At 36.6% G+C, this 23,584-nt stretch overlaps 2 protein-coding genes across 2 annotated transcripts; both read right to left on the bottom strand.

Annotated features, from left to right (window-relative positions):
• Positions 1–5,064: 5,064 nt before the first annotated feature.
• Positions 5,065–9,583, bottom strand: LOC128200087 (uncharacterized). The gene is made up of 6 exons (XM_052892248.1): positions 9,398–9,583; positions 8,340–8,411; positions 8,067–8,106; positions 7,869–7,939; positions 7,149–7,232; positions 5,065–6,189 (listed from the first exon to the last, which is right to left on the bottom strand). The coding sequence occupies exons 1-6, from the start codon at positions 9,483–9,485 to the stop codon at positions 6,059–6,061; spliced, it is 486 nt and encodes a 161-aa protein (XP_052748208.1). The 5' UTR covers positions 9,486–9,583; the 3' UTR covers positions 5,065–6,058.
• LOC113519118 (uncharacterized) lies at positions 9,500–22,543 on the bottom strand. The gene is made up of 10 exons (XM_026904173.3): positions 22,478–22,543; positions 21,082–21,115; positions 18,507–18,650; positions 16,554–16,631; positions 15,994–16,050; positions 14,971–15,045; positions 12,987–13,034; positions 11,123–11,197; positions 10,005–10,673; positions 9,500–9,651 (listed from the first exon to the last, which is right to left on the bottom strand). The coding sequence occupies exons 1-10, from the start codon at positions 22,514–22,516 to the stop codon at positions 9,500–9,502; spliced, it is 1,371 nt and encodes a 456-aa protein (XP_026759974.2). The 5' UTR covers positions 22,517–22,543.
• Positions 22,544–23,584: the final 1,041 nt, after the last annotated feature.

The following is a 23,584-nucleotide window of genomic DNA, read 5'->3' as shown; positions in this document are numbered from 1 at the left end:
GTTGCGTATCGATTTAATTAGATTAATGCAATCAAATGCTGTATTTATATATACAGATCTTGCTTACACGTCCGTGCTTTACTTTTTTTTTAATTAGCATGGAAATACATTAAAAAAATTATGGATTTTTAGTATCACTTAAATCTCTTGGGCTTTTTTTTTAATGGGTGAAAATGGTATGGTAACCCCGCTTGCGCTAACGGGATACGCTGGCGGAGCACCAGTGAAGGGTGATAAATGAGAATGAAAACGGGCCAGTTAGCCCATCATGATGAATTCATCAGGAATTAACCATGATAGTTTCCAGGGAGCACCGCGAGTAGGTCGACCTGGTTGTGTATAGCAATGGGATTCTCAGTCTCCATTACTAACAATCCCTTTCCCCCCAACCTCTTGGGCTTGTGTGTGATACTTTACATTTCATTCTCAAATGTCAAGGTTCGATTATGACACTTATGAAGAGGATGATGGCACTTATAATGCTGTCTCGTTCTAACGCTTCTGTTATTGCGTATCAAATAAATTAGAACCTCATGTACTGTGCGCCATCTACCCTTTGTCTTTTTTCTCAATGTCTTCTACCCAAAGGTTGTCTGGAAGAGATTGCTTAGCGATAAGGCCGCCTTTTGTGTCACTTCTCATTCAAATTAACTGTACTTTTATTATTTTACAAATAGTGCAATAAAGTGTAAAGTAAATAAATAAATACTGTCCTAAATTACAAAAAAAAAAAATCAAAATAAAGATTATATATCTCTAGTGCCAAATAAAACTTATATCATTCTTTCATTCATTCTACCAGCCTTTAACTGTCCACTGCTGAACATAAGCTTTCCCTATAAGGAAAGTTTTGCCAGTTGCAACGCATGAGGGACATCATAGGCGAAACAGTATATACTCTGTTATGTCCATGGTACTGCTCATGTCTATAGGCAACGGTTACCACTTTCCATCAGGTGGGCCGTCAGTTTGTTTGTCATTCTAAGTTGTATAAAAAAAAAAGCTCCTTCCTTGGTCTGCCTGATGTAACTATGTCTCGGTCTCCTTCTTCCCCTCCTTCCTTCTATCTCACCTTCTATTATAATGTTCATAAGTTCGTCGTGTCGTATCAAGTGTCCCAACATTTTTTCCCTTCTGTCCACAATAATTCCATTATCATCCATTAAAAAATAACCTCATTATATTAAACTGATTGTTGTTTTAATGTTGTTTATTAAGTTTTTTTTTGATGGATGAAAATGGTATGGTAACCCCGCCTGCGCTAACGGGATACGCTGGCGGAGCACCAGTGAACGGTGATAGATGAGAATGAAAACAGGCCAGTTGGCCAATCATGACGAATTCATCAGGAATTAACCATGATAGTTTCCAGGGGGAACCGCGAGGAGGCCGACCTGGTTGGGGTATATTGCTAGCAATGGGATTCTCAGTCTCCATTACCAACAATCCCTTTCCCCCCTGTTTTTAAGTTTTATTTCTTGAAACTGTACTCTTCTGCACTTGTACAAATATATTAATAAGAAAAATAACAAAACTGTATAATATAATGAACAACACACAATTATAATGAGTTATTATTCTTTTGTTTTATTGTATGAATGTTTACTGCAATGAAAATAGCGAGGAACAATACTGTGGTGAAAGTAAATAAAGGTGCCGCCTGAAAATCGGCGCTGTATAGGTTTCTTACAACGCAGGGGGCAAACGAGCATGCGGCTCACCTGACGGTAAGTGACTACCGCCGCCCATGATCACCCACAACACCAGCGGCATTGCAGGTGTGCTGCCGGCCTTTTAAAAAGGAATATACTCTTTTCTTGAAGGTTATGTTGTCGTATCGGTTTAGAAATACTGCTGCTGGATGTTGATTCCAAAGAATGGTTGTGCGTGGAAGAAAGTGCTTAGAAAAACGCACGGTGGAAGACCGCCACTCGTCCAGATGATTGGGATGAAACTGGTGCATCTTGCTGGAGGTGTGCTTATAAAGCAAGGGTGGTTTTTTTTAATGGATGATAATAGAATGGTTACCCTGTGCTATCGGTATACACCAGCCCATCGTGACGAATTCAACAAGAATTGTTCACGATGGTTTCCAGGGGGAACCGCGTGGAGGTCGACCTAATAGGGTATATTGCTAGCAATGGATATATGGATTTTTTTTAACCCCTGTGTGGGTGCCGTCGCATATTTCTTGTAAAATAAAGTTTTTTTCTTTCTTTCTTTCTTTCTTTCAATGGGGCTGTCAAACTCCATTGTTCCTTTCCCCCTAGCAAGGGTCGTTAACCGGTCGATCGCGACTTTTTTTTTTAATGGATGATAATGGTATGGAAAGTTCGCCGTGTCGGTCCCAGTAAAGAATGGGCCACCCGTTCCTTTCCTGTGGGTATCGTAAGAGACGACTAAGGGGCGGCGAGGGATGGGCAGTAGCGTCCCTCTTAAAATATCTTACAAGACCTAACTGCGGTTGTCAACCCGCTTGCCAAGCGTGGCAACTACTGGCAAAACCCCCCAATCGTAAACATTGTAAAGAAACGGCCCCCGGTCCCCGGCAGCTCCGCTATTCCTGGCGAAGTTACGGGTGGCTCGGAACCGTTCTTTATGGCAGTCTATGGGGGAGGCTATTGTCCAGCAGTAGACAGATAATGGCTGAAATGAAATGTTGATGAATGGTATGGCAACCGTGCCTGTGCTATCGGTATACACTGGCGGAACACCAGTGACGGATGATAGGTAAGAATGAAAAGGCAGGTCAGTTAGCCCATCGTGATAAATTCATTTAGAATTGAACACGATAGTTTTCAGGGGGAACCGTGAGGAGGTCGACCTGACAGGGTATAGTGCTAGTAATGGGGACTAGTAGCCCCATTACTAACAATCCCTTCTCCCCTCAATTACGACTATTAGTCCAGTCGATCGTGACAAGGCAAAAAATATAAATTACTCTGCACGGTGACATATTACTAAATGCAAAGTAATCCTCAGGACTAAATTTCTAGGCATTGATTTTCAACGAGAAATATCCAAATTTTAAAAAATATGTTTATTTTATTTATTTATTTCAAGTAAACAGTTACATAGACAGTATATATACTTAGTGCTGCGAAACTGCATTGCAGTTTGTCTGCAGCTTTGCGCTCTTGTACATACAGTTTTTTAAACAATTACAAACTAATATCCTAATTCTATATACTAAACTTATATCTTTATACATACATATACACAGATATGCATATATACACATATATACACATACATATATTGATAGGTTGATTCCTACGTGTTGTGCGTGGGAGAAAGTGCCTTGAAAAACGCACAGTGGAGGACCGCTACTCGTCCAGATGATTGGGATAAAATTATAATTTATGGCGGGATATACGATGGTGAAAATCAGTACCAGTTAACGGCTGGTATAATAATAAAAATGAAATATAATAAACAGGTAAATTTATTTTCTAGAAACAGAATTGCAAGAAAAGAAACAATAAAATAAATAGATCGTGTATTTTTATATGCAGATGCATAATATGTTTTGGTATGTACGTATTAAATTACGCATAATATAATTATGCATTTGTTTACTCAGTTTATTTGCATTTTAATATTATAATATTAAAATGTAACTGTATTTTAATTAATTGTCGTAAAATGTTGTAATTCTTTGTATCTATAATAAAGTTTACTATTGCAATCTTTTGGAGGAAACATCATCGTCTTCCTATCCTTATCTCAATTATTATTTGGGGTCGGCGTAATATGTTTTTATCCATATTACAAAAAGATTTGTACAAAAGTCGATTGCTTGGGTACCTCTGTCCCATTCGTGTTTCAAACGTGAAGCAGTTGTGTTTGCATAGCTGTGTTTCGGTTTGAAGGGTGGAATATAGCGTGAATTTACTGGGTACAGAGAAATAACATCTGAGTCCTCAGGAATGGCAACGCATGGGGATACCCCCCATGCGTTGAAACTTATATCTTTATACATATATATACACAGATATGCATATATACACATATATACACATACATATACATACAGACACACATGCATATACTGTATGATGTTACTGGTATGAGTGTATACTCATAGGGGATATGGCGTGAATTTACAGGGTACAGAGAAATAACACCTGAGTCCTCAGGAATGGTAACGCATAGGGGGTATCATGGGCGAAACAGTATACTCTGTTATGTCCATGATACTGCTCATGTCTATAGGCAACGGTTACCACTTTCCATCAGGTGGGCAGTCAGCTTGTTTGCCATTCTGAGTTGTATAAAAAAAAATAGTTATACGACCGACCGCCTGCCTGACGTCAACCCTCTTTGGGAATGCATGTGAGGAAACAATAAAGAGTAACTGTCTATCTACAACCCGCCACAAACTAATGTTCCATCCCAACCATCTGGATGAGTGGCGGTCCTTCACCGTGCGTTTTTCAAAGCACTTTCTTCCACGCACAACCATTTTTTGCAATTAACGTCCAGCAGCAGTATTTCCGAACCGATACGACATTATAACCTTCAAGAAAAGGGCATATTCCTTTTTGAAAGGCCGGCAGCACACCTGCAATGTTGTGGTGTTGTGGGTGATCATGGGCGGCGGTAGTCACTTACCATCAGGTGTGCCGCATGCTCGTTTACCCCCTGTGTTGTAAAAATTCAGTGAATTTACAGGGCACAGAGGAATAACATCCGAGTCCTCAGGAATGGCAACGCATGGGGGGTATCATGGCCGAATCATTGCCGCTGTGTTGTATCGATAACACGGGGTTTTTCGGGGAGAGAGTAGGTGTTGATTCTATATACTACGAGGACTTATCGCCCCATTCGTGTTTCAACCGTGAAGCAGTTGTGTTTGCATGGCTGTTTCGGGTTAAAGGGTGGGATATGGCAGTGAATTTACAGAGTATAGAGGAATAACACCTGAGTCTTCAGGAATGGCAACGCATGGGGAATATCATGGGCGAAACAGTATACTCTGTTATGTCCATGGTACTGCTCATGTCTATAGGCGACGGTTACCACTTTCCATCAAATGGACTGTCAGCTTGTTTATCATTCTAAGTTGCATAAAAAAACCTCTGTAAATTATTATTTCCTCTCTTTCCGTGGATAGGGAAAGTAGATAAAACCTTATCTGAGTAATAAGTTAAGGGTACGATAGGACCGGGTAGGACAGGGTGGGATATATCAAGTACAATAGCACTACAATTAAAAAAAAAACTTGTTTTTCACTACTTTTTAAACCCAGAATGTTCTAGTTCAGTAAGAGAAGTTCACTTCACCACTCCGTATAAAATATAAAACAAAATGTGGCATAAAACAAAGACAAATTAGAAAACTAAATATGCAACACTCCCCCTCCTCTCCCCCTCCCTAGGTCTATGTTCATCAGTGGACAGAGAACAGATGATGATGATTAGGGTTCAAGCGGATTCCCCGCGGCTCCGGCAATAGGTGGACGAAACACCGGGGGGTTTTAGCCGATAAGAGTCCGGCAGTACCTCGGGAGAGATATGTGGGTCTGCATGAAGCATTTCCCCTCGACAAAAAAAAAGGGTAACGGATAATAAAAAAAAAATACAAAATTTGCCAATGAAAACTATATTATTAACAATTTACCAGAATTACATGCGTAAAGGGAAGGCTTATGCTCAGCAGTGTACTGTGAATGGCTACTATAGTGCAAATATTTTATTTATTTGGCTTGATATTTAGGGATAATTAAAGAATTTACTTCCAATTGCATGTCAAGACATATTTGGGATATTTAGATAGATAGATAGATGATTTATTTGCATTACTTTCAACACACAAATAACAATAAACATATACATACACAGTAAAAAGAGATAAAAGAATGCATATACAAAATATACAAAACAACAATTTCCTTCTTCATGCGTGTGCCCAAAATGGTCACAACTCAATTTATTGTTTTGCCCTCAAAAGAGCAAAACTCAAAAGAGTTATATGACGATTTAAGGTAATTTTGTAGCTATGTTCAGATAAATGAATCGAGATTGATCGTGACTAACATTGCAGTGTGAATGGAGCCCTAAGCTGCGATCTGTCTTCGCACATTCCAGGGGATATACTTAGAGTCATCGTAACAAACACAAACGTTGCCAACTTCACTCCTGTCAATCCACCTCCTTGGACCAGAATTGGATGAGCCGGATGATGGTACTGTAAAGGAAACAATACATTCAGATGTAGACGATACAGAAGTGTTGAAATACGTATCATAATAGATTTAAAAGAGCAACTGTTGAGTTTCTTATGGGTTTTACTCAGTAAACAATATTTTGAATGCAGCATTAGAATCATAAAAGATATTAATTAAGAATTAAAAGTGCTCGCAAACAAATGTATTTGAATAAAGACGATTTGAATTTGAATTTATAATCTCTGTAATGTAGTTGAGGAGAAGTAGCGAAATACATATTTGTGTGTACCGCAAATAGTGGAAAATCATCATTAAAGATTTTGTTCCAAAAAAACCGAATTCAGTTGTGACAAAGGGAGATTTTGTACAAAAGTCGTTTGTTTCGATACCTCTGTCCCATTCGTGTTTCTACCGTGAAGCAGTTGTGTTTGCACGGCTGTGTTTCGGTTTGAAGGATAGGATATGGTAGTGAATTTACAGGCTACAGAGGAATAACACCCGAGTCCTCAAAAATAGCAACGCATGGGGGGTATTATGGGCAAAACAGTATACTTTGTTATGTTCATGGTACTGCTCATGTCTATAGGCGACGTTTACTACTTTCCATAAGATGGGCCGTCAACTTGCTGGCCCGTCTCCAGAATGTCTGAAAGTCAGTCTGTCAATTCGTCAGGAACACCTTTACCCACAGATATAGCCGTTTTGCATTGCGACTGCCAGGTTGACTCAGTATTAGATTGATATTACCGTTGTATAATGGCATATCGCCCAGAATCCGCTATCTCACGTTACAATTTCGGCCACATTCCACCAGCAAATGTAGAAGGTCTTTTCACTTTGTCACAATACATACAATTTGGTGATTGTTTCATTCCTATAAGATGATAAAATTTGTTGAGTGGAACATGGCCAGATCGCATCCTGAACGTTATCACTAAGTACGAAAGACTTGTTGTTGGAATCCAGGGTATAGTCTTACAGGATAATGGTGGCAATCCTAATTGTCCTCTTCTTTGGCTCCATAAGTTCCATAGCTCCCATAATTCTTGCAAAGTGGTGTACACTAAAAAATATATACATATTAATCTATGAAATAGCCGAAGAACCCGCGAGAGTGGTTTGGTTGTAACACCACTTCGCTCTTCAAAACAGCAACAGAAGTTAGGACCTTTAGAATTTTATGTTGTATACTCTCCGATAGGAATAAACTTCGAAGAAGAAGAATTGTTATTTCAGAGAAAAATTAACTTTTTGGTGAAAATCAACACTTATATCAATTTATTGTTTTATTGTTATTTTAAAAGACTATCCTAAATTCAGGCATTAAACATATTAGGAAACAACTCTTCGCATCCAAAATTAATTGGGAATTCATAAATATTTAACAGTTATTGATTTGTAATTTATGTTTTTGCCGTGTGGTCCCGGCATTGAATGGGAAATGAATGAAATCTTCCTTTCCAGTGGACGTCATAAGAAGTGACTAAGGTAGATCGAGAGATGGGCTGCAGCGTCCCTCTTAAAACATCTCCAAAGCCTAACTGCAATCTCCAAAGTCTCCGATCCGCCTGCCAAGCATGGCCACTGCTGGCAAAACCCCCTAGGGCCTAAGGAGAGGACTTGAGCAGTGGACAGTTAAAGACTGATATAATGATGATGATTGATTTGTAAATTAATGACAATATAAAAAAAATCTTACCTAAGTTTTCTATGTCAGTTTCAGCAGCAGAAGTTGCTGTTTGTTGCAAATTGTTGCCAAGTTGTTGTACCCTGTTAAAAAATTTACAGTTAATACTAACTATAAATGGAAGTCTAGTTAAACTTTAACATTTTAGTTTTGTCACAAAGTTAATTGTTTCTATATTAAAAATGTTAAACATGAAAAAAATATCATTACCTTTCCCAAGGGTTGGTAGGAATATTCAGAGAAGGTCGTTCTGTAAAAAAGAAATAAATAATATTATTTATTAACAACCGACTTAGAAAAAAGGAGTGTCTCAATACGGTTGTATTGTTTTTATGTTTGTTACCTCATAACTCTATCGGCTCTAAATCGATTTAGAAATTTTATTAAAATCGATTTTTAAATCAAAATTATTGGGGTTTATTACAATTGACATTGGTATTTTTTTTTATGCAACTTAGAATGGCAAACAAGCTGACGACCCACCTACTATTATTTCTTCTGTAGATGAAACAGGATCACCGTTTACTATGGTATTGGATCTAATAACTTCGTAATCTGCAAATATATTTAAAATAATTAGAAACAATGTAATTTATGAATTATCGTACAGCCACTGTCAAGGCTTGGATACTTGTTTTATTTTGCACATGGGGTCGAATACTGTTTTAGTTTTCGTTTTTCTTTTGTTTTTGTTGTTTTTACTGATATTTTTTTGTTATTTACCTATTGTTTTGCGCATGCCTGTGTATTGTATTACTTTAATTGCTAATTTATGATCTCGATGGACCGGGCTAGGTGATGAGGTGCTAATTGAAAATCAGCGTTTCTGCTTCTGCAGGAACTTTGAGCTGAATTGACATCCTTTTTCATTTCCATGACACAGACCGATCTCGACTACTTTATATATAAATGTAAACTTTATTTTTCTATTTCTTTTAGTGTTGTTATTACTTGCAGTCTAAGTATAACTAAGTGTTGTGCATTACTGAAATAAATTTTCATTCATTCGTTCATGCATTATTAGCATTCTTTTATTATTTTTTTTATTTATGACAAAATACATATTTTATTTTTATAATGAATATGAATAAATTGGACCAAGAATCACGCCCAGTGAAACACCTTCAATAAGAGTAAAATAAATTGGACAAAATTGAAGAATTAAGGATGTTGTAAATGATGAATAGAGTTTAAGTGCGCTGTAGATAATCATAAAACTATACTAGCTAAAAAAAGTACTTAAAAGTAAAAAAATCTAAAAAAATTTAAAGTCTATGTAAATTGTGATATGAAAATAGATTCTTTCATTAATTTAACATTTAATGTACCTGATGTTGACGACAGTGATTGCGATAATGGAGTAACTAATGAAGTTGGTACCGTGAGCACATGTAACTACAAATATTTTACACATATACATGAATAATATGAATGAATTGTACTAAATTGAAAAACACAAACTTGTAGCAAAATGTAATAAAATTAATAAAGGTATAGGTAGACATATTAGTATAGATTTCTTCCTAAATTATTTTATATACCTGATGCCGTTGATTGTGGTAATGCTGATGACAATGGAGAAGCTGAAGTACTTGAAGAGACAGATGTATCTGCAATGATAAATAACATAATAAATTTCCTACTTATATAAATGTATGCCTCATTTCATTAATGATAGTATACATACAGATTAAAATATCAATTTCATACAAGAGATACTTGCCTACTATAACTTCTTCAGAACTTAAAACAGGACTACCGTTTACAATTCTCTCAGATGTAATAACTTCCAAATCTGTAAATATAGTATGACGTTCATAAGATTCAGTATTTACTCTATTGTTTATAGTTAATTTCTAATTATTTCGATCGATTTATATATTATCCAATGTTATATTACACTTAATACAATAAATCTAGTGTACCTGCTAAATACTGTTCCAGTTTGAAAGATGATTAAAACCCAGCAGCAGAACAAGGGACGCTTAAAACCGTTTTAAACCATATATGAGCAGTCAGTTAAGATATTGTAAATAACTAAGATCTTCATGTTATAGCTTATAGTTTGTAATCGATATCCTCAAGAGATATACCAAATGTTATGTTACCATATTAATATAAATAAAAAAAAAACTAATTATCATGTACCTTGTGTACTACGTGGCCCATAAGTAGGATATGTCGATGAACCGCTGGAACCTGGTCTTTCTATATCATTAGTGACGATAACAACATTGTCACTTGGTTGTCCAATAATCGTGTCTATTCTCTCAACATCTACTGGTGGTATCTGACTCCCTAAAGGTACTCTGTCATCAGTTAAAGATCTTACTGTCTGTCCAGATCCAACAACTGAATTTACTCTGTCAATATTTAGTGGAGATCTCTGATACCCTGAAGATAATCTGTTATTAATTAAAGATCTTATGCTCTGTCCAGATCCCACGATTGTGTTTACTCTATCAAGTTCAGGTACTGTACGTCCAGATCCAAGAACCGAGTTTACTCTATCGACACCTAGTGAGGATCTTTGATATACTGAAGGTACTCTATCTTCAATTAAAGATCTAGATCCTAACAGTCGAATAGGTTCATTATTCCAGTTTTGGGAGACAGGACGTGATAGTAGTGAATTCAATAGTGATCCTGAATTAACTGGAGATACCAAACCTCTACGGCCTACATTAGGTCCAAGTCCCCATCTGTTTGAGTTTAATCTGGCTGATCGTAACGGTCGTACAGGTCTTGGTCGTAGTGATGATCGTCTTGGATATCCTGGGAGTAAATTGTTTAATGATCCTGTTCGAAGTTCAGATCCTAAAATGACAAATCATATCTATAATACAAAATTTAATTGGTGTTTGGAACTTTGTACCAAATGATCTATAATCACATTAGCTTTATAATATAACTTTGATAGTTGAGTTACCAGAGGGAGACTTTGTACAAAAGTCGATTGCTTGGGTACCTCTGACACATCCGTGAAACAGTTGTGTTGGCATGGCTGTGTTTCGGTTTGAAGAGTGTGATATGGCATTAGTTTACTCGGTACAGAGGAATAACACCTGAGTCCTCAGGAATGGCAACGCATGGGAGGTATCATGGGCGAAACAGTATACTCTGTTATGTCCATGGTACTGCTCATGTCTATAGGCGACGGTTACCACTTTCCATCAGGTGGGCCGTCAGCTTGTTTGCCATTCTAAGTTGTACAAAAAAAAAAGTTGAAGGCAAAGTTTCTCCGCAAGATTTAAATATGGACTTACTTAAATCATTAGTGGGTGACACGGTTTCAGTAACTTGACTCGTCTCCGATCCGGGCCGTTGTATATCAACGATATCTGAAAGAATTGTATTGTATTGTAAAAATCTTTATTGTACATAACTCAGATTAAACACTAGTAAATGATTCAATATACAATGGCGGACTTATCTCATAAAGGGATCTCTTAGTCAACCTTTGAGAAGCTGAAAGAAAACTGTAGAATGTATAAGGGTAATAACTGTAGAATGTATAAGGGGAATATGAAGGATACAATCAACAAGATAACAAATAGAGAAGAAGTCAACGATCCTATTTGCATCAATACAAATTTCATATATAATTTAAAAAAAAATCTTCACTAAACATTTTTCTATTCTATTCTATTTTGAACTTTAAAATAAAGTAAAAAAAGTTAAAATGTGTTTAATTACTGAAGTATATTTGTATAAGCGCGAAATTTAGCATTAATTACTATAGTTAGAATTTAGCCTGCCCTGTAGAAAACAGGATTCGTATGATACATTAATTATGTACATGCTTAAAGAAATTAACATGAGCTTTACTTAGTATTACTGATAATTTAATTAATTACTTATATTACCTATCGAAATAAATGTTTCTAATGGAATAAATTTAAATAGTTAAAGATAAAAAAAATCCTTAAGATCACTGCCAGTTGGTAGGGCACCTAGGAGACTTGCTGCATTTCCACGCTGAATAGCTATGGAAATGCGTTGACCAAAGTATAGGCCAGCTTTCTGGTCGCCAGAGGTTTCTACCAGCCGGCGTGAAATCTCTTTGAAAAGATTCATGGCCTTGGGGCCCCACGGACCCAGAAATTCAACTCAAAACACCGCAAATATATATCCATTTCTAAGGGCTGATTATTTATATAATATAACCAAGAGGAAATATTTGATTGTTGAAGTGAAAACTTCTTTAAGCGCGTTAAGCATTTTTTGAGATGGTAAAAAAACCATTGCACTCGCGATACTGTTACCATTACCGTGACCGAAATTTCTGTATATAAGTATGCACATATATTGTGTATGTACATAAATTCCACGTAGATACACATGTATGGTGGCATTTTATGCGATGGGAAAAAACCACTGATCTTGCAACATACATAAAATAAATATAAGAAAAATTAATATAAGAGACCTTTTTGAAAGCAATAGGCGACAAAACATACTTTTTGCAATTTTTGTCCGTCCGTCTATATGTTTGTTCTAGTATCATGTTAAAACTACTACACAAAAATTTAATGCTGTCACAGTATTTTCCTGAATGCCTAACTTAAATAGTGGTTTATATTTTACTACTTCCAAACTTCGGGCAATGTGGGCAAAAACTAATCAATTATAACTAGATTTTCCTCGCATCTTTATAATTAAATAAATGTATATTAATAAATTATATAAGACATTTAATATACTAATATATATATTTATAATACCAGAGGGAGACTTTGTACAAAAGTCGTTTGCTTGGGCACCACTGTCCTTTTCGTGTTTCTACCGTGAAGCAGTGTTTGCATGGCTGTGTTTCGGTTTGAAGGGTGGGCATATGGCAGTGAATTTACAAGGTACAGAGGGATAACACCTGAGTCCTCAGGAATGGCAACGAAATGGACGAAACAATGTATTCTGTTATGTCCACGATACTGCTTATCTCTATAGGCGACGGTTACCACTTTCCATCAAGTGGGCCGTCAGTTAATTTGCTATTCTAAGTTGTATAAAAAAATACTACCTTGTCCACCTGCAAATAAATAAATAAATAAAAATATTTATTTCAAATTATTATTGTTAGGTCTATTAATAATCCGAAGGTTTCTACATATAATAGTGGATTTTACTTACCAACAACATTCGTGGGTCTGCCTTCCAAATCAAGCCTCTGATTGGTATCTGAAAAGCATATAGTTTTTCTCCTTTAATAACTTTCATCTTCAATAAACAAATGTAAAAATAATATTATTAGTAGTAGTTTATAATAACCATGTGGTCCCAGCATAGAATAGGCCACCCTTTCCTTTCCTGTGAATGTCGAAAGAAGTGACTAAGGAGAGCGAGGGATGGGCAGCAGCGTCCCTTTTAAAACATCTCTAAACTTTAACTGCGGTTGCCAATTCGCCTGTTAAGCGTGGCAACCACTGGTAGAACCCCCCAAGGGGGAGGCTTACGTCCAGCAGTGGACAGTTAAAGGCTGATATCGTCATAGTCGTAGAATACTGACGGATCTGACAAATATTACATATAAAGGATCCGTCAGTATTCTACGACTATGACGATATGACGATGAAGAAACATTAGTTCATTGAAGAGTTAATATCTAATCATTATGTACTTTTTATTACAATACTGTTACAGTAAATGTTAAAATATTTATAACTGTCACAAATCACAATTTACAATTTTGATTTGTAATGTGAATTTACAGGGTACAGAGGAATAACACCTGAATCCTCAGGAATGGCAACGCATAGGGGGTATCATGGGCGAAACAGTATATTCTGTTATGTCCATGGTACTGCTCATGTCTATACGACGGTTACCACTTTCCATCAGGTGGGCCGTCAGCTCGTTTGCCATTCTAAGTTGTATAAAAAAAAATCAAAAGCAAATGCTTGGAATGAAATAATTTTTTTATTTTTATTATTAAATTAAATTAAATTAACTATTATCCTTGGTCTCCACCAATTTACAATGTCTATTAGGCATTCAAAGGTTGACTGGAAGATATCCTTTTTACAGAATAAGTCCACTATTGTACTTATTCATTTATTAAAAACACTGTATTATTTAATACTTTACTGTACGTACAATCAAGTGTTACAAACAAACAAGTCGTCATAGTCGTAGAATACTGACGAATCTGACAAATATTAAATATATATACCCGTCAGTATTCTACGACTATGACGAAGTGTTCTAAATTGTATAAAAAAAAACTTTTTGATTCCACAATAAATACTTGTGTTGTATGTAATAAATTCCACAATATTACAATTAGAATCATCATTGTCTCCCTATCCTTATCCCAATTATTGTTTGTGGTCTGCGTAATATGTTTTTATCCATATTACAAAGAGACTTAGCTTATAGTTTTACGACCGGCCGCCTGCCTGACGTCAACCCTGTTTGGGAATGCATTTATTGATGGTTTCTGTCACCTACGGTATAGAGGAAAGGATTGAGGAAAAAAGGAAGGAATCTTTGGAAATGCGTAAAAGGATTTTTTTTATACAACTTAAAATGGCAAACAAGCTGACGGCCCACCTCGTACTGTAAATTTTTTTTTTTCAAAGTGGAAAGGAGCAATTATGTCAGCGGCTAGAGTGGTGTACAATATTGTGAGAATTTTTAAACAAAGAAACTAGACATAATTTTATATACCCTCTTACCATCTTAGTGTATCTCACTCGTGTAAATTATCATCATCATCATCATCATATCTGTCACGCCTGTGACATTCCCATTAGGGTAGGCAGAAACAATGGAACGCCAAATGCTTCGATTCAAACAAACCTCTTTCGCTTCTTCCACATTCATCAATCTTGTCATACACGCTCGTCGGTTACGGGTACTTTTAATTTGGCCCTTCTTTAGCACGTCGCCTATTTGGTCGACATACGTCCGTCTAGGGCGGCCCCTACCGACATCTCCATTCATTCTTGCTCGATAAATCTCTTTCGTAATTCTTCTTTCATTCATCCTCTCCAAATGACCGAACCAACGCAACATTCCTTTTTCGATTTTTGTCACTACATCGTCTTTCAGTCCACACTTCTCTCTAATCATCGTGTAAATTATATATTAATTATTTAAAAAAAAATGTACTCACCTAAAATATTCGAAGGTCTAATGCTTTCACTAACTTGAATCGATTCAGATCCAGGCTGTTGGATGTCAGTGATATCTGAAATAATAATAATAATAAACACTTTATTGCGCGCAATAATCAACAAGGGCATCTCATGCCCGCCAGATGATGTGTGGGCGGGCGAGGTAGGGGCCTCGGGGTATACCCCACTACCCCGGCTTCAACTCCGGAGGCGACGACCTCCGGGTCGCTGGGTTCTTCAGCCGGCATACACTGGTGGGCTGTATATGCCGGAGGCGCACAATAGAGATGTATACAAGGAGTATTTATACAGAATGTGCATATACAAAAGGCGGCCTTATCGCTAGAAGCAATCTCTTACAGACAACCTGGCATGAATACAGAGAGAAATGTAGATGGCGCTAGTCAGACACAGTAAATAAATTATTAAATAGAAATCACTTAACAACATTCGTTTTAGAAAAATCTATCTATTTATTCGTATCATTCTTAGTATTATTGTCACCTGCAATCATAAAACTAACTAATTCCAAAATTATTTGGAATATGATTAAGTAATGGTCTAAAAATGAACTTGGTTTATCACCAAACTTTCTGCCATCGTACGTGTCGCCATCGACAGGGAGTTCATCCTCATGTCTTACAGCCTCAATGGTCGCGTACTGCGCGGTTTCAGAGATGTTTCCTCCCACGAACACTCAGGTTGTGGAATGAGCTCCCTGCCGAGGTTTTCCCAAGAGACAACAGCATGGGGTTCTTCAAAAGGGGAGTAAAGAGGTTTCTTCAGGGTCGGCAACGCACGCGTGATACCTCTGGTATTGCAGGTGTTTATAGGCTACGGTAACCACTTACCATCAGGTGGGTCGTATGCTTGTTTGCCACCTCAGTGGTATAAAAAAATAATTTAAAACTATATCAGTTTTTAATATCTTTGTCAAAATGCTTCATTGATAACGGTCTTCAAGTACCCATCTTGTGAAGAGCCTTCTGCAAAGTTAATATAACCAAATTTGATAAACTTACCAACTACATCCGTGGACGTAAAAGATTCCACTCCATTCTGTTGATTATCTACAATATCTGGAAAAAAAAAACAATAAATTAGTCACAAATGCAATAATTTTCTTTTATATTCAATATTATTAGATCACAGCCGTGTGGTCCCGGCATAGAATAGGCCACCCATTCCTTACCCGTGGGTGTCGTAAGTCGCCTCTTATATTTTATACCGGGACCTCACGGCGATTATATATTAATAACTAGTATGTACTAATGGGGGGAAAGGGATTGTTAGCAATGGAGTTTGACAGCCCCATTGCTAGCAATATGCCCTATTAGGTCGACCTCCACGTGGTTCCCCCTGGAAACCATCGTGAACAATTCTTGTTGAATTCGTCACGATGGGCTAACTGACCTGCTTCATCCTCACCTATCATCCTTCACTGGTGCCCCACCGGTGTATACCGATAGCGCGGGTGCGGTTACCATTCCATTATCACCCATTAAAAAAAAGTATGTGCTAAAATAGTTTGGAACTAGATGGCGCTGTCTCGACTATTTATTTACATAAAACACAATCTTACCTCGTCGGTCGATGATATTCAGTGGACTCTGAGGGCCGTAACGGTTCAGCAAATCGATGTTCCTTAGATCCGCGTTCACTGCCAGACATTAAGAAACTTAAAGTTATTGATATCTTAAAAAATATGTAATATATATATATATATATATATATATATATATATATATATATATATATATATATATATATATATATATATATATATATATATATATGTATATAAGTGTATATAATGAGTAGGGCCAAAGAAGAAGGGCCAAATTAAAAGTACCCGTAACCGGCGAGCGTGTATGAATTATGAAATATGATTGATGAATGTGGAGGAAGCGAAAGAGGTTTGTTTGAATCGAAGCATTTGGCGTTCCATTGTTTCTGCCTACCCTAATGGGAGACAGGCGCGACAGATATGTATGTATGTATGTATAATGAGTAGGGATATATAGTTTATACCATTACATGTATCATATCTCTATATTTAGAAATAATAGAATTTCATCGTTCCTCCGATCAAACTGTTTATAATTACTCCTCCCCATCCAAAGGCTGCCTGAAAAAGATCGCTTTTAGCGATAAAGTCGCCCATTGTTTTCTCGCTGTGATTATTTCCAGTAATTGTTTATATTTATAATAAGTTTACTATTGTAATCTTTTGAAGGAAACAATAAAGAGTATCTATCTAAGTAAAAAAAAAAAAAAACAATCTTAATACCTACAATTTATAATAATAGACAAGTTAACATTGCTCCCCAAAAAGTGACTTTTTTCGAATAAATAAGATTTTACAAAAAAAAAACTTTAATAATGGAAAAATCACTTATTTTAATTTAAAACTAAACTACTAAACTGATTTTATTAAAATGTATATACTGTCACGTACACAAGGTACACTTACACGTACCTTTTTAAATAAAAAAAGATTTTTCCAAATCGGTTTAAAACTGATAGAGTTATGAGGTCAAAAATGCTACCGAATTGAGAGCCTTTTTTAAAGTCGGTTTAAGAATAATAATTCAAACTAATTGTGAATCTTCTCCTATTGAAAGCAAATTTGTTTTTTAATGGATGATAATGGAATCGTAACCCCACCCGCGCATATCAGTATACACCGGCGGGACACCAGTGAAGGATGATAGATGAGTATGAAGCAGGTCAGTTAGCCCATCGTGACGAATTCAACAAGAATTGTGCACGATAGTTTCCAGGGGGAACTACGTGGAGGTCGACCTAATAAGGCATATTGCTAGCAATGGGGCTGTCAAACTCCATTGCTAACAATCCCTTTCCCCCATTGAAAGTAAATTAAAAATAGAATACATTTAACCAAAAAATACTACCTTAGTTGTATGTGTACCTTCCAAGTAAGTCAGCTAGCTATGAAGAAGATTAGGCTTAGAGTTTCACTACATGGTGGAATTCGGAATATAGAAATGCACCAAAGAACTAAAGTCACACGAAATAGATCGAAGAATCTGCAGGCTGAAATGGTAATGGGCTGGCTATATATTACCAGAGGGAGACTTTGTACAAACGTCAATTGCTTGGGTGCCTCTGTCACATTCGTGTTCCTACCGTGAAGCAGTTGTGTTTGCATGGCTGTGTTTCAGGGTACAGAGGAATAACACCTGAGTACTCAGGAATGGTAACGCATGGGGGGTATCGTGGGCGAAACAGTACACTCTGTTATGTCCATGGTACTGCTCGTGTCTATAGGCGACGGTTACCACTTTCCATCAGATGGGCCGTCAGCTTGTTTGCCATTCTAAGTTGTATAAAAAAAAAACATATAGTTCGAAGGATCGACAACCGATGAGGAAGAAAGTTTGTGATAAATATCAGCACACGACTTGTACAAAGTCTACCTCTTTCTCTCTTTCCCCCCTTCCCTCTCTATTTCTCTGTTTTCTTTGCTTTTAGAGTGCTAATACCTTTTAATTTAACCTACAATAAACGGTACCTTGTCCGTTGATGATGGTGGCTTCGTCCTGGAGATTCAGTACGTCTCGGAGGCTTTGTATCTTCTGTAAGTTCTGCAGGTCTTGTATGTTTCGAATATTACGCGAATTCCGCCAGTTGAGATTTCGTATCTCATTGTTCAGTGCTGGAAATAACAAATCCTCATTAAATATTTAACATTGGATTCGAACATTAGAACATAAAGCAAAGTACGTCAGAGTAAAACAGAAATCAACGAATCAATCTTGTCAATAGCCATCATATAATATGACGTGAATGGTTGCCACAAAAAAAGGTATGGAAAAAAAGTTTGTAAGAGTACAAACCTCCTTCTTACGTTTTTTTTTTAATGGATGATAATGGAATGGTAACCCCACCTGCGGTATCGGTATACACCGGCGGGGCACCAGTGAAGGGTGATAGATGAGGCTGAAGTAGGTCAGTTAGCCCATCGTGACGAATTCAACAAGAATTGTTCACGATAGTTTCCAGGGGGAATTACGTGGAGGTCGACCTAATAAGGTATATTGCTAGCAATGGGGCTGTCAAACTCCATTGCTAACAATCCTTTTCCCCCTCTCCTTCTGAGGTTGTCAAAAGAATTATATAAAAAAAAAAAAACTATAGTGACATATGTGACAATGAAAATAAATTATCAACTTAAGCTATGAATTGATATGTTTTAATATACGATAATATAACATAATTGTTAGTAATTTTTTTTATAACACAACGTGCAAACGACCTTGCGGCTCATCTGATGATAAGTGACTACCGCCTCCACGATCACCCGCAACACAAGAAGCAATGCAGGTGTGCTGTCAGCCTTTTAAAAAGGAATATGCTTTATTCTTGAAGGTTATAATGTCGCTATCGGTTCGAAAATACTGCTGCTGGACGTTGATTCCAAAGAGTGATTGTGCATGGAAGAAAGTGCCTTGTAAAATACACGGTAGAAGACCGCCACTCATCCAGATGGTTAGGATGAAATTTTAGTTGGTGGCGGGTTGTACGGTGGTGAAAACCAGCAGCAGGTATCAATCCGAATACCTCAGAGCACTCCACATGATTGTTAGAGTAGCAGTTGGAAACCTATCATGTTAGAAGTAGATATACATGGAAATATGACCAGTGTGAAGGTAATAGTAGCACTTATGTAACACAATAGATTTACTCTCTTTTATAGGCCAAGTAACTGACAATCTATTTATAACAGAACACATACTAAATATATAAAACACTGTATCGCACTATTATATTAAAATATTATTAAGTTTGTAAAGACAATTTTAGACAAAAGTCAGTTTTTGGACACCAACAAATATTAAGGTTACTAGGCGATAATATTTTTCTTTTTCTATTTTAAAATTTTACTAAAGAGTTTATTAATACCTAGTTTGCACCTTAACAATGATGAACTCGGTAAAAGGATGCACAGTAATTGAGTTTCGTGGCCCCATTGATCAGCTATCCCCATCAAGTCGAGTCCCCACGCCGTTGTCTTTAAAAACCAACGTGATCAATTCCTGGTTAATTCGTCCCGATGGGCCAACTGACCTGAATTTATTCTCATCATTGTCCCTCTTCTAGTGTTCTACCAGAGCATCATCAGCGTAGGTGCATACAGTATTCTATTTTCATTAATAAAAGACAAACTGTTGCTGATCGTAATTCTAAAACAAATCCCAAAACTTACCTTGAAGATTGATGTTCTCCAATTGGATGTCACGTAATGCATCACTCTCAGTAATTTGGTAGCCAATGGAAATGACAAACACTTTTAATGAATAAATGAATGAGTTGCAATGTAAAATATGGGGAATCATCATTTTCCTACCCTTATCCCAATTATTATTTGGGGTCGGCGTAATATGTTTTTTATCCATATTACAAAAAGATTTGGCCTTAATTTTACGACCGGCCGCCTGCCTGACGTCAACCCTTTTTGGGAATATATAAAATATGGGGAATAAGCAAGACAATTAATAAATGTAACAATACAATTGTATATGTACAGTAAGGCAGTCTAATTGCTGAAAACAATCTTTTCAAGACAACCTTAGGGTTAGCATTTTAAGTCTCAACACCCTCAAAAGAAAAAGGTAGATCTGTGTCTTCACACAAAACCTGGCTGTTAAATTGTTATTTGAAATTACAGGACACAGTGGAATAACACCTTAGTTCGTCCTTCTCACCCATCATCAGCAGGGTTACCATTCTTCTGGGAATGGAAATGATGCGGGAATGATTGCGAATAGAGAAAACCATATTACGCGACCCCAAATTAGGGTAAGGGTAGGAAGATGACGATGATTGGTCCTTAGGAATGGCAACGCTTGAGGAGTACCATGGGTCTCACCGTGATGTCTATGGTGCGTCCTTTCACATCATTGGATCAACAGAATTTTCGATTTTATCTGGATTTTTATCCCTATACCTTCATCATAATCGTATTTAAAGGGAAAGTAAGAAGGCTGCTGTTAGTAACGGGGACTACATTGTCAGGTCGACCTCCACGCGGTTTCTTTGATATTATTATTGGCTACTGTCGTGATTGAAAAAGATACAATACTTACCGTTTGGAGCCGCATTGGCAGCCAAGCTCAGAGCCTTAAAAAAAAGGAAATATTTAAATTAATAGAGATTTTTGTACAAATTCTTTTAAGAATATAAAAATGAAACAAACTATTAAAATAATTACAATAACTTCTTCTAATGTTATAAATGTGAGTTTGTCTGTTACATTATAACGCCTTGACGTTTTAACCAATCACTATGAAATTTGGTATACACGTTCTACTTATATATAGGATGGAGAAGTAAATAGGCTTTAGAGGGAGACTTTGTACAGAAGTCGTTTGCTTGGGTACCTCTGTCCCATTCGTGTTTCTACCGTGAAACAGTTGTGTTTGCATGGCTGTGTTTCGGTTTGTAGGGTGAGACATGGCGTAAATTTACAGGGTATAGAGGAATAACACCTGAGTCCTCAAGAATGGCAACGCATGGGGTGGTATCATGGGCGAAACAGTATAAAAAAGGCTACTTATTATTCCGGTCAGTAAATAAATCTCCGTTCACGCGGACAAATTCGCGGGTAAAAGCTAATGAGTCTATAAAATAAAATTAATCAAAAACATAGTTGGGATAGATAGATAAACACTTTATTTGAGCCATTTATGACACACGTAAATTAACAAATGAGTTTATGCAATCAGATTATTTACATTTTTTTAAATATAAAACAAAAGATGAAATATGAGGATATGTTTTCGCCATGTGTGTCGCAGTGACCCAAATAGGCTACAGCTCAGTGATAGTTTTGCTTAAAAGCAAACCACTGATTTTCAGGATATAAAATATAAGAAATGTTTAATTTGTTTTCGTCTTTTGAAATCTCCTGATGCAGAGCATCAGACGGATTATATGCTTTATGTAGTTAACTGTCCACTGCTGAACACAGTCTTCCCACTTAGGGAGTTTTTTTATTTATTTAAGGCAAACAAACAGTTAAAATATTACATAATATATACTTAAATAGTAATTTGGTAGCCAATGGAAATTGTACAAAATAAAATACAAGTAAACGAAACACAAAATTAGACAATACAGCAACATTGTCAATAATAATGCTCAGAAATTAACTTTTTATTGTTTTATTAATAAAACATTTTTTCATAAAAACACATAAAAATAATACCTATATAACCATTAAAAAAATTGATAGTACTTTAGAATAAAAAAAAATTAGGAAAAATTAATACTTCTGACTGTATATTAAAGAAAGATTATATAAAAAAGAAATCTTTGACAACAAATTAATAACGTTAATTACTTATTACCACCATATGCCGTTTTATCTCATTCTTAAACTTTATTTTCGACCCTATAAAGGGATCAATATCGGAGAACATATTGCTAGTAATTCGAGAATTTAGACGTATTTTTGAAAAGGTTAAAAAAAAAAATACTCACACTGAACACGAATAAATAGGCCAGCTTTACACCACACATCTTGTTAGGAGACTCTGCCAAACCCAATGAAGTTATGGTGAATACGATCCATGCATTTGAAACTCGACTTTTTATACACAAAATTTAATATTAAACAAATATCTATGTAATGATTAATTGTCATTTTATCATCTGAATAAACGTGCCACCTCATTGTTACAGTCAATTGCCAATGTCTTTTGAAGTCTTTTGAGTTCATTCAAATCGATGTCAGATCTCGGGTTTGCTTATTGTTATTATATTCACTCGTAAAGGCCGGAAATGAATTGTTTTTTTTTCATAGATGATAATGGAATGTAACCCCGCCTGCGTCAACGGGATACGCTGGCGGAGCATCAGTGAATGGTGTTAGATGAGAATGAAAACAGGCCAGTTAGCCCATCATGATGAATTCATCAGGAATTAACCATGATAGTTTCCAGGGGGAACCGCGAGGAGGTCGACCTGGTTGGATATATTACCAACAATGGGATTCTCAATCCCCATTACTAACAATCCCTTTCCCCCTAGGCATATCAGTTAGCCTATCGTGATGAATATATCTGGAATTTAGCATGATGGTTTTCAGGGAGGACCATGGGGAGGTCAATCTGAAAAGGTATATTGCTAGCAATGAGACTGGTAGTCCATCACCACGTGACGCCACGTTCATTAAAAATTGAATGAACGATTATTGTAGTTAAGTCTTGATGAATTCGTCACGATGGGCCAATTGATCTGCTTTCATCCCCACCTATTATCTCTCACTGTTGCCCCGCCAGTATTTACTTTACAATTTCTACGTACCCTGTAATTTAAGTCATATCACACCCTTCAAACCAAAACACAACCATATAAATACATAATATACGCATAGGGGTTGGGGGGGGGGGGGGGGGGTATCGAAACAGTATACGCTGTTATGTGCGCAACGCGCACGTGTCATCTCCAGTGACCGTCTACCCTCAGACGAGATGTACGCTTGTTGGGTTACCAGAGGGAGACTTTGTACAAAAGTCGTTTGCTTAGGCACCTCTGTTCCATTCGTGTTTCTACCGTGAAGCAGTTGTGTTTGCATGGCTGTGTTTC

Source organism: Galleria mellonella, unplaced genomic scaffold, assembly GCF_026898425.1.
Source record: "Galleria mellonella isolate WM207_F2 unplaced genomic scaffold, CSIRO_AGI_GalMel_v1 utg150, whole genome shotgun sequence".
In the NCBI taxonomy this organism is placed as follows: Eukaryota; Metazoa; Arthropoda; class Insecta; order Lepidoptera; family Pyralidae; genus Galleria; species Galleria mellonella.
This window is presented reverse-complemented; position numbering and strand designations above follow the sequence as displayed.